The 11,080-nt window shown below is 35.8% G+C and overlaps 1 protein-coding gene across 1 annotated transcript; it reads left to right on the top strand.

Annotated features, from left to right (window-relative positions):
- The first annotated feature begins 336 nt into the window (after window positions 1-336).
- Window positions 337-7,217, top strand: zgc:158846 (uncharacterized protein LOC100009654 homolog). The gene is made up of 9 exons (XM_056460201.1): window positions 337-690; window positions 2,754-2,962; window positions 3,057-3,117; window positions 3,227-3,322; window positions 3,503-3,667; window positions 3,768-3,893; window positions 4,106-4,326; window positions 6,468-6,511; window positions 6,719-7,217. Exons 1-9 carry the CDS (start codon window positions 412-414, stop codon window positions 6,976-6,978), a joined length of 1,461 nt encoding a protein of 486 aa, XP_056316176.1. The 5' UTR covers window positions 337-411; the 3' UTR covers window positions 6,979-7,217.
- Window positions 7,218-11,080: the final 3,863 nt, after the last annotated feature.

Below are 11,080 nucleotides of genomic sequence, written 5' to 3'. Positions count from 1 at the left end.
AATTTGCGTCATAATGGACTTGGATATTTGTTTTCTCTGGCTGATTCCGGATCTACTGTTTCAGTGCTGTCATTTCATTTAAGGATCCAATGCTTTTCTTCATGATGTCTGAACATATTCATATTTGACCATTTCATCAGCTAATTATCTAAGTTTCAGAGTATTCTAAGCATTTCCCCTTTGCACAGGGATCGAAGGGAATCGGTTAATGTATAACAGTATGATAGTCCTCTCGCCGTTCAACCCCATTACACTTTATACATATCTTGAAAATTGTTTCTTGACCAATAAGCTGGCCTTGAGCCACTCCCTGCACTCGATATAAGAGTTTGAAGGAACGTCTGTCGTCCCACCACTTTTGAGTTTCCATCCCCTCAACTCTTGGTCCTCTGGCAGCTGTGTTGTCCAGAGATGATGAGCTCGAAAAAAACTGTGAAGACTTTCAGCAGTCACTCCTCTGTTGGAGTGAGCAGCAACAGACGGACACCCCTGTCCCGTTCAGGGATGGTTTCGAGAGAAGGTTGGGGCTCCAGTCCAGTCCTTTACCCTTCGATTACAGCTGTAAAGGTCAATGAAAGTCTTCTGGCACCTCTAAATCTGGACATCGACCCGAGCATCCAGGCCATCAAGACTCAGGAGAAAGAACAGATCAAGACACTCAACAACCGATTTGCTTCATTCATTGACAAAGTAAGTTACCTCATGTTTGTATGACACTTTTGTGTGGTACCTTTATTTGAATGCTTGTGTGTGGTTTTATGAGGAAGTGATGGAATTGTGATGACGCTAATAATAGTAGGCCCAATCCTATCAGTGCCATATTTTATCAGGAGACCATTTGTCTCATGTACATGATGGAGCAATGTCCACACTGTCATAAACACACCTTTGTCATTTTTTGGGGCAATATCAGTTTACTATCAGACCGCTCCTTTGTACATGCCTTTATAGAAACACACACCTATCAGAACACACACAACTATCTTCGAACTTACATAATCTGTTTAATAAAGATTTGTCCATGCTAAGCTGTTTTTAAAAATCCACTGCTGGACAACTGAAGTGAACAAAGAAAAAAGAAATTCTGACTAACTACACATGACCTTCAAAATAAAATCATGAAATGTTCAGATTAAGAACTGTTCAGATTTATCATTTATGCAACCTTTTAATTTCACAAAAGCTTATTTAGGTTCTTTTGTGGAATATAAAGTTATATGGATATTAAGGGTTTTATATAGAGCCATTGATGCCAGTAAATATAACTTATAATAAGGCATCTGTGGCATTGCTGTGAAATCTTTTGGAAACTTTATTTTCTGAAATTGATCTTTGTATTAATAAACGTTCTTTGAAGAATCCTTCATTGCAAGGTTTTCGTGGAACCCAAAATACTCATTCTCTGTTAAATATCAGTTATGTTAGGTATTTACCTTATTCTTCAATGTGGAAGTGCGCTCGTTTATGTGATTGTTTTAGAACTTCCGGTTCAGTTGCCTATGGGAGAAATGACTAGGAATAATTAACATCAGAAAACGATCAAACTACTTGCTCTACAAGCAGGTGTTTGCATAATATAATAAGAAAATATAAGTTTGCAGCATCAAGCTGCATAATGAGCTGTTTTAACGTCTAAAAATGAATGGAAGAGAATGGGACCGGAAGCCTTGAGCCAAAACTATTTAAATGGCTGCGCCCACTTGTACGCAAAGGATAAGTTGAATAAAGTACAGTTAAGAATACAAGAGGGTTTTTGCAGTGATTTCAAAGAAAACATTTTGGGTACCCCAAAGAATCATTTAGTCAATGTTTGATCCATTTAAATGCACCATTTATTTATTTTTTGCCAAATATATTTATTACAATTTTGTGCCGATACAATATCATATACATACAAAAATACTGTTCTGCTTTTTCACACAACGAAAAACCAATGACCATTAAAAAATATAGTTATTAAATAACACAGTAAATGTAAAAAAAAAAAATAATAATAATAATAAATATAAAAATAACAAAAAAACTAACAAGAAAAGTAATAAATAAATAATATTAATAAAAAAAAAGCCTTATTCCTCTTCTGTTTCAAGATAAATAGTATCAGTATAATTCAACAATGGTTTCCATATTTTGTAAGAACATTTTAAAGACCCTCTTCACGAAAACCTAATTTTTTTCCAACTGGACCATATATTTTTGAGGGTGAAAAGCATTTTGTTGTGATATAAGGAACTCTTTCTACTTTAAAAGAACTTTTGTGTATGGAAAGGTCCATGGAAGCTAAAGGAAATATATGAAACCAATGAAAGATTATTTGAGGACCCAAAATTGTTGTTCAATGGCAGGGATGTCAAACTCAATTCCTGGAGGGCCGCAGCTCTGCACAGTTTTGCTCCAAGCTTATTCTAACACAGCTGATCCAAATAATCAAGGTGTCCCAGAGTAGTCTTGAACACCTTGATTAGTTTGATCAGTTGTGTTAGAATAGGGTTAAAGCTAAACTGTGCAGAGCTGCGGCCCTTCAGGAATTGAGTTTGACACCTGTGTTCTATGTGATCACCCTAAAAACCCCCATTTGGTCCCTTTATTTCTATGAGTACCCTATATTATATGTTATAATTGACTTTGATACCTACTGTATGTTCTATGGCATCACTCTCAAAACTCCCATTTGGTCTTTTTATTTCTAGGAGTACCCTCTGTTTTATTTAAGAAAAAGTCTTGTTTTTCACTATTTTCTTGACCTTTCATAGGTACGCTATCTAGAACAACAGAACAAGATGCTGGAAACTAAGTGGAGTGTCCTGCAGGAACAGACCAGCCGACAGTCCAACATTGATATGATGTTTGAGGGCTACATTTCTGGTCTGCGCAGACAGCTGGACAGTTTAGGTAATGAGAAGCAGCGTCTGGAGTCTGGCCTGCGGGACATGAACACACTGGTTGAAGACTTTAAGAGCAAGTGAGGGCATTACACACGTCTGCACACTGTCTTATTTCTGACAAGTTTGAATAATACAGTATTTTCTGAAAAAAATCTGTACATTCCTTCTCAGGTATGAAGATGAAATTAACAAACGAAGCGATTCTGACAACGAATTTGTGCTTCTTAAAAAGGTCTGCACACCCTCTAAATGTGCACATACATTGTAAAACAAGTACTTTTGAAAAAGGAATTATAATTATATTATTATGACCATTTTTGTACTGTGTTTGTCTCTGTTAGAATGCTGATGATTCATATCTGAGTAAAGTGGAGCTGGATTGTAAATTGGATGCCCTTTCAGAAGAGATCAACTTCCTTTGGCAGATTTATGAAGCGGTACCATTCACTCCTTTCACATTTCAAATAAATCTGTTCCCACAGTCATATACTCTAATTTACTGAGCTGATAGTAAAGCAGAACAGCTTACAGCTTACTTACTGTGTGCAAGCAAAGTAAATGTTCGAAAACAGTAGCACATGAAAGTGTGTGTTCAGTAATTCTTGTTTCACGTGCAGGAACTTCATGAGCTCCAGACTCAGATCAAGGACACTTCAGTTGTTGTAGAAATGGACAACAGCAGGAATCTGGACATGGAATCTATTGTGGCTGAAGTTCGTGCTCAGTATGAAGACATCGCCAGCCGCAGCCGTGCCGAAGCAGAGAGCTGGTACCAACAAAAGGTGAATCTCTGTGAAATATTCCTGCTAACGTAAATGAATTAGCCTGTGTTTTTGCATTTGTATTTGTACTTGAATGTTTATGTTTGCTACACAATGATAGTATGAAGAAATGCAGCTGACCGCAACCAAACATGGAGATGACCTGAAAAACTCCAAGGCAGAAATCTCAGAGTACAACAGAAGAATTGCACGTATTCATTCTGAGATGGAGCTCATTAAGGGACAGGTAGGAACTCTATTCAGAGTCAAATGATGAAAAACAATGCAAGATATAATAACAGCTTGATTCATATTGGTGACATTTGACAATAACAAAGCCAGGATTATTTTGGTAAATCCATGTAATTATATTTGAGATGATCTCAATTAATCCCAGTTAATTTCAATTATAGGTCAGAGTGTGGGAAGGATGTAATCTTTTGTATCCTCTCATTTTAGTTCTCAAACCATGAAGGGCAGATCAAAGAGGCAGAAGAGCGTGGTGAACTGGCTGTGAAAGATGCCAGGCTGCGTCTGCAGGAGCTGGAAGCTGCTCTTCTGAGGGCCAAACAGGACATGGCCCGACAGGTGCGCGAGTACCAGTCCCTGATGAACATCAAACTGGCTCTGGACATTGAGATCGCCACCTATAGGAAACTCCTGGAAGGGGAAGAGAGCAGGTGAGGGCTTGTTAACAACTGACAAACCTACTTTATAGGGGTCCCGTTATTTTTTTTTTTTTTTTTAACATTTCAGCATTCTTTAGTGCATAATGTTTCTATTTAAGCTTGAAAAAAGCACAAAGAAATATTTAATATCAGTAAACACTGTCTCTGAATCCCTCAGTTCTTTTGCAAAACACATGAAAACAATCACATTCATATTTGAAACCCAATTAGGCTTAACATACCATCGATTATTGTGGTCATGTAAGCATATTAAAGGTATAGTTTCTTAAAAAAAAAAGAAAATTTACACTGCCGCCAATAGCCTAATGGTTAAGTGTGCTGACATATAGCACCATGGTGCTCATAGTGAGCTGAGTTCGATTCCCAACTTGAGGTCCTTTGCTGACCCGTCCCCTCTCTCTGCTGCCAATACTTTCCTGTCTGTAACCTTCACTGTCCTAACCGAATTAAAGGTGAAAATCCCGTAAAAAATAATTATTAAAAAAGTGAAAATTTACTTCTACTCAAGTGATTCTAAACCACTTCCTTCTGTTGAACACTAAAGATGATATTTAGAAGAAAGCTGAAAACCTGTAACCCCTGACATGCATAGTAGGAAAAACAAATACCATGGACCACATCCATTCTGCAGATTTAAAAAGAAAGTTCACCCCCAAATTAAAATTTGCTCACCTTTTTCTCAGACTCAACTGGTTCTAAGACCCAATCCCAATTATATTTTAGACTACTTCGCCTCCCCCTACGCCTTCCCCTTGGCCCATAAAACAGTATGTAAGAGTATTGGAAATATTCCCATAAGATATGAAACACCGCTACTACTACACACATCATCATATGTCGTTACTAGCTTATAGGTCACACAAGATGTCAGTTGTAGTAGTCATTCAAGAAACACGTTTAACAGATTACTCGCTCACAAGTTGTTTTATGCTGTATTTGGAGGAATTTTATTTGTTATTTATCGTCCCTTCGTCTTATAAAGGACTATTGTTTGTGGAATTAAGCCATATTTTAAACATTTCTTTGAAGATCAGATCGTAACAAATTGACGCTGTTGTGAATGTAATAAATCAGATGCTGGTTTATGCTTGCTCACTTTTGCAGCCATGTTGCTGCTACTGCTGGTATATTCATGGATACACTCTACCTCTACGCCTTCAAGCTAAATAGAATTAAGACAATTAAGTGGAAGGGCTAAAGGTGTAGAATTAGGGTTGGGCCCAACTTGTATGATTATGTTATTTTTCTGTTGAACACAAAACAAGATATTCTGAGGGATGCACCAGTTCTTTGGAAATTCGTGCTTCAGCCTATATTTTTGTGAAACCACAAAAAGTACTTAAACATAAGTTTGACTGCAAAAGTGATTACAGTTCTAAGATTACAGTTCAAAGGAAAATGAATGAATGAATGAATAAATGAATGAAAACTATTGGTTGGGTTTAGAGAAGGGTTTACGTCAGTGATTTACTAGGTTATCTCTATATGACAAGCACTGGCTTCTCATGGATGGGCAGAAGAAAATATTTGTATCTGAAATGTACAACAAAAACTACCCTAAGTAATATTTTTCAGACTTGCGAAAATGTAGACAACGCCCTCTAGTGGATTTGTCATCAGAAACATGAAACAAAATCTATTTTACATTGGATGATGCACATAAAGCAGCCATTGACATCCATAGTAGGAACAAAATATAATCTGTAAGTTAATGGTGGCTTTTCCCAACATTAATCAGTATATCTTCCTTTGTGTTCAACAAAAAAAATTCACTCAAATAGGTTTGGAACAAGTAAAGGCTAAGTAAATAATGGCAGAATTTTGAATAATGGCAGTACATCCAGACAAAACAAGTGCAGTAAAGGAGAAAAAATTATTATACTGTAATCTCTGGTGCTTTTTATGACCCAAAGAATTATAAAAACATGTTCTAAACTTGTGTAGCAGATGCAATTGATGCAATTAAAAATGATGCTAATATAGGAGCTGATTTCTTTAACATTAAAGTCAACGTAATGAATTAAAAGCTTGAAGTAAGTGCTAAATTTTTAGCGATTTTTGCATGTATTTTCTTTTAAGAACACACAATCACAATGCATTCCTGTGAAATTCTTGTACGCTTTCCTCCACAGACTGTATACGTCATACCAGACACACTACATCACTAAACCAGGCTGTGAGTTTCTTTATGCACATCCTTTAACATATTCACATATTTAAAAGTGTTTGAGATCATCGCTCTCAAAAATAAAGGTACAAAAGTTATCACTGTGGTGGTGCCTTTTCAAAAGCATCTAAATTTGGTTTTAAAGGGTCCATATGGACATGTTAACATGCTTTACTTGAACAGCATTTGTGACAGTTTAATATTACTTTTTTTTAGCACTCAACTATGATCTTGAAAGCAGCCTTATAGGAGTATCATCCCAAAATGCCACGAAGGATATTCATAACACAGGCCTGGTTAAGCAGGAAGTGGTGGTTAATAAGGGTGGCAGTTCTAGCAGCCTCACCACCGTCACCAAAAGCACAAAGACCACCGTCGTCACCAGTGAGATGGGGAAGAAGCTTGTGTCTACAGGGGGAAGTGTGCAGGTGATGGATAAATCTGCACTTAAACAACTGGAGGATGTTTTTGACTGATGGAAGGAAAGATAAGAGTGTATTGCACAGGATCCAATTTTTATAGGTTGTCCACCTCCTCCCACTCAACAGTGAGCATGTCCAGTTTAGTATCTGTTGTTAAGGCATGGAAGATAAAACTGTATAACAAGATTGACTAAAGATGTAGTATATTTTTCAAGAATCTCTAACGTTTGCTTGTTCCCTATGATTAATGATAACTAAACATCTGTTAATGTGAACAGTCAAAGAGTAAGACACCCTTTTCTGACTATTGAGGACCGTATTCAAATAAACTGAGTGCTGCAAATTGGGTTTTGATGTTTATTGTTTTATATTCTCTAAAAGGCATCATGTAATTAGCAGTAAAATGAGGATGTAATATGTGACTATAATGAAGAGGTTAAAAATTTTGAAGTTGGCTGTTTGAATGTGAACCTTCACTATGATATCATATTTAAAATTTTAGTTGATGTGTAATGTTGCTGTGTAACATAAACAACATCTCTGAATATAATACACTCAAAGTTCAAGGCAAAGGGAAACATTGGCTTTTACAGAGTTAGCTTAGCAAAGCTCACAGCAAAAGAAGTTTGGGGACTACAAAAAAGTACACCCGGGTTAATGAGGTCATAAACCCTTCAGGTTACACACATTCACCACACGCAGCAAAGGGGTGTGGCCAGAGGTGCTGTAATTTTATAGTAGAAAAGGCTAAAATGGCGTCCAAACGCTGCTATTTCCACAGAGCTTCTTCTGTTTTTCTATTTGGGCTTCCAAAGGACACGGCACAAAGAGAGAAGTGCTTACAATTTAATTTTAATTATGTCCCAGAGAATTATAAAAAAGATAGCACTAGCATTTGACAAAGGACACCTTCCAGAATCTCCCCCAGTTCAGTGGATTCGGCTAAAAACTCCTCAAAGAAGGAGCAGCTCCTACCTTAATAGAGGAAGTTAACTTAAAAGTATTTTTATTTGTTAAAATTGATGTATTACATGCATAGTGTATGTTGTATGTTGCAGCAAGGACGTAAACAAGGATGTAAACAACAGGAAATTTACAATTTAGCTACAAATTCATATTTGATGTGAAATTTGAGTTTGTACAAATGAAGCATGAACACACATTGCTTTGCACCTTATAAACACAACCAAGCCTTAAAAATACACTCTGGACCACCCCTTTAAGCAGAAAATCATAATAAAATCATAATTCAGGGATAGCTTTAAAGAGATTTACTCACCCTCATGTCATCAAGAATACGTGACTTTTTTCATTAATATTAATGCTGAAAATGTGTGCCTTAATGAATCATTAAATTCAAGTAAGTGACATTTTGAGCAGCAGTTTGCGAAAAGAATGAAACAAACTAAAATTTACTTCCTAGCCTTTGACTTTGTCAGATTCTTGCACAGACAGTTTGGCTTCAAAAAATTCACTTTATTTTGCCTGAATTTTTTTCAACTTTAATAGTGCTGGGTTGTTGTTGTTTTTTGCACCTATTATTAATACCAACTGTCTCAACATATGCAACTCTAAGACCATTTTCATATATGAATAAACAAAATTAAAACAAAAAAAATAATAAAACAAATAAACCAATACATGTCGCATAATATTAAGGTATAATCTTTGCAAATGAAGGCCAGTGATATATATCTGCATTTATGACAGCGTCACCTCCCCCTGCAACAAACACTGCCCTATAAGGACTGCAGTAGTAAGGGAATTTAGACTCCACACCTTAGAACTGGTGTAAAACTGCTCGGACCGGATTAGGTAAACTAATCCTTCGCAATCACTAGAACGCTATGTAAATGTTTTAGAAATAAGACTGCCACAAATCTCCATTCATTCTATGCATATATTCACCTATTTATAATAATCCTTGTTCTGATAGATTATTAGGATGTAATTTAATAAATTGGTGCACTGGAATTTCACAAGTCTTGCCACAACCTGCACAGATTCATTATTCTTGTTGACTCTCATTGACTCCAGCTGTGTAGCTGTGTATCACTGCGGCGAGATGAAAAGTAGTTACGGCAGTTATTGTCTTCTGTGGTTTCTACAACAGGTAGTATGAGCTGAAAGGTGAGGTAAGAAAAAAAAAGTAGTAAAGCTTTGTAAAGAATACCACACATAGCAAGCTTTAGTGGATGCGTGATTTTGGTGACAAATGTTGACACATGTTGGCCCCAGGTGTTTAACCCTGTTCTCCAGTACTACCACACCCTATACACACCCAGTTAACCAGTCCCCTAAGATTCATATCTTCTCTCCCCTCTTGCAACACGTACATCTTTATTCATTCTGCGATCTGCAACTGCAATCTGTTCTAGTTTCTCCTCGTTTGACCTTCCACCCCTCCCTGTAATTGATTTATTGTAGTCATTTTTGTATAATCTCCTGTCAGGGAGTTTTAAAAAGCCTCTCTCTTTCATTCACTCTCTCCGTGTCAGATTGTCTTTCTGCACAGGCCTCAACAGGTCCTCAGTTTATTGTGGATACTAACAGAAACTCAAGGGATTACAGGCTGGTCAAGCCTTTCCATAAGCTTTCTACCTCTCCATTCATTCTCAAAAAAAATCTTGCTTTTGAGTTTGTTTTGTATGGAGAATTTAATGAACATATTACAAGATTTTAAGGTGTTGAGTTACATTATACAAGCATTGACTGTCTATTGAGTAAATATGCTTTGCAAATGATATGTGTATATACATATGAAGATTAAACTATTTATTTGCAATAGCTGCAGCATACTTACCATACTATAAATGTGCCTGTATATCCATTTTAGCATAACAAAGCTTAAATCAAGGGTTTTGCACATTTAATAATGGCAAATAAGTCCTTTTTAAGTAAAGGAGATTAAAGGGAAACTTATATAAAACAGAGGTAATTTTTAGGGTAACTTTCAGATCTGTAAAAAGGTTTTTACATCATATTTAGTGGTGATTTTGTGTTGTTTGCCAGTTCAAATGTCCAAAGGTTCTCAAAACGAGAATTATGAGATAAGAAGTCTTTTTTCTGTGAAACTGATCAAAATTTGTTGCGTTAATGATTAAAACAAGAACAATGGGCTGTGAATAATCAAGAATAAGTTACCGAGAAAACCAGAATCAAACATATTTTCACAACTTTTCACTTATTTTTCATTTTGCATCTCAAATTTGATATTAGTTCTGCAATACAAAAATAATGAAGAAATATACAGTACAAAATATTTTTATTTTATGCCACTTCAATGAATTAAAGACTTATTTTAAGGTCTTAAATTGTTAAAGCATGTATGATCATTTTTTAAGACAGTAATATTACACAATAGTAATTTATGCATTCAAAGCACATTGAGTTCTATGCTAATATTTTCATCACATTACCAAATAAGCCTTTTCAGACATAGCAAAAGTTAGTTCATCTTTTTGTATGGCACTAAAGTTGCAACAGAGCACTCTGGAAGACTACAGTTCTCAAGAGAAATGAGTCACAATTACTTGTAGACTCGTAAATGCAAACTAAATGGCATGACTGCTTCAGCAAGTGATTTTTCTCCTCAAAATTGCTTTTGTTCATTCTATAAGTTTAGTGGTACCTTATTTATAACGGTTACTTCTGAACTGCCACAACACAACTGTTGCTAGATTACTGTTTATTTCAACATTGTTTAATACAATTCAGCAAACATATCACATTGAAAGTGCTGCAAGATGTGCAAGAAGCAACTTAATCAGTATTTCTTTGGTATTTGCATGTTCATGTATCTAAGCCAATCACACTGCAGAATATTTCTGGCTGCATATTTCCTCATTCCTTTGACAACCCTTGAGGTCTCCTTCCCTCTCCACAACTAATAGCCAGAATTACACTATAAATTAAAGGTAAAGATTACCTTTAATTTATAGTGTAATTCTGGCTACTATTTTCCATCCTTTCAAAACACTTTTTTTATAGAATTAGTTCTATAATTAATTAATCCTAGATTTACATCTAATATTTCAAAAAGTACATGTGCAATTACTCTACCTGCAGTTCAATGTCTCTGTGTGCACACTATACAACATCTGACTTTATAATTGAAGACTTGAATACATGATGCACATCATTTGTGTCTATGAAA

The sequence above is a fragment of the Danio aesculapii genome, chromosome 6 (assembly GCF_903798145.1).
Source record: "Danio aesculapii chromosome 6, fDanAes4.1, whole genome shotgun sequence".
NCBI classification, from domain to species: Eukaryota; Metazoa; Chordata; class Actinopteri; order Cypriniformes; family Danionidae; genus Danio; species Danio aesculapii.
The sequence above is the reverse complement of the archived record's forward strand: the minus strand, read 5'-3'. Positions and strand labels throughout refer to the sequence as shown.

What these genes read in the sequence shown, in the direction of transcription:
- zgc:158846 (XM_056460201.1), top strand. Translation starts at nt 412, where the DNA reads ATGATGAGCTCGAAAAAAACTGTGAAGACTTTCAGCAGTCACTCCTCT. An exon ending in AATTTGTGCTTCTTAAAAAG is followed by an intron (nt 3,118 to 3,226) that starts GTCTGCACACCC and finishes TGTCTCTGTTAG; the next exon opens with AATGCTGATGATTCATATCT. An exon ending in CTACATCACTAAACCAGGCT is followed by an intron (nt 6,512 to 6,718) that starts GTGAGTTTCTTT and finishes ACTTTTTTTTAG; the next exon opens with CACTCAACTATGATCTTGAA.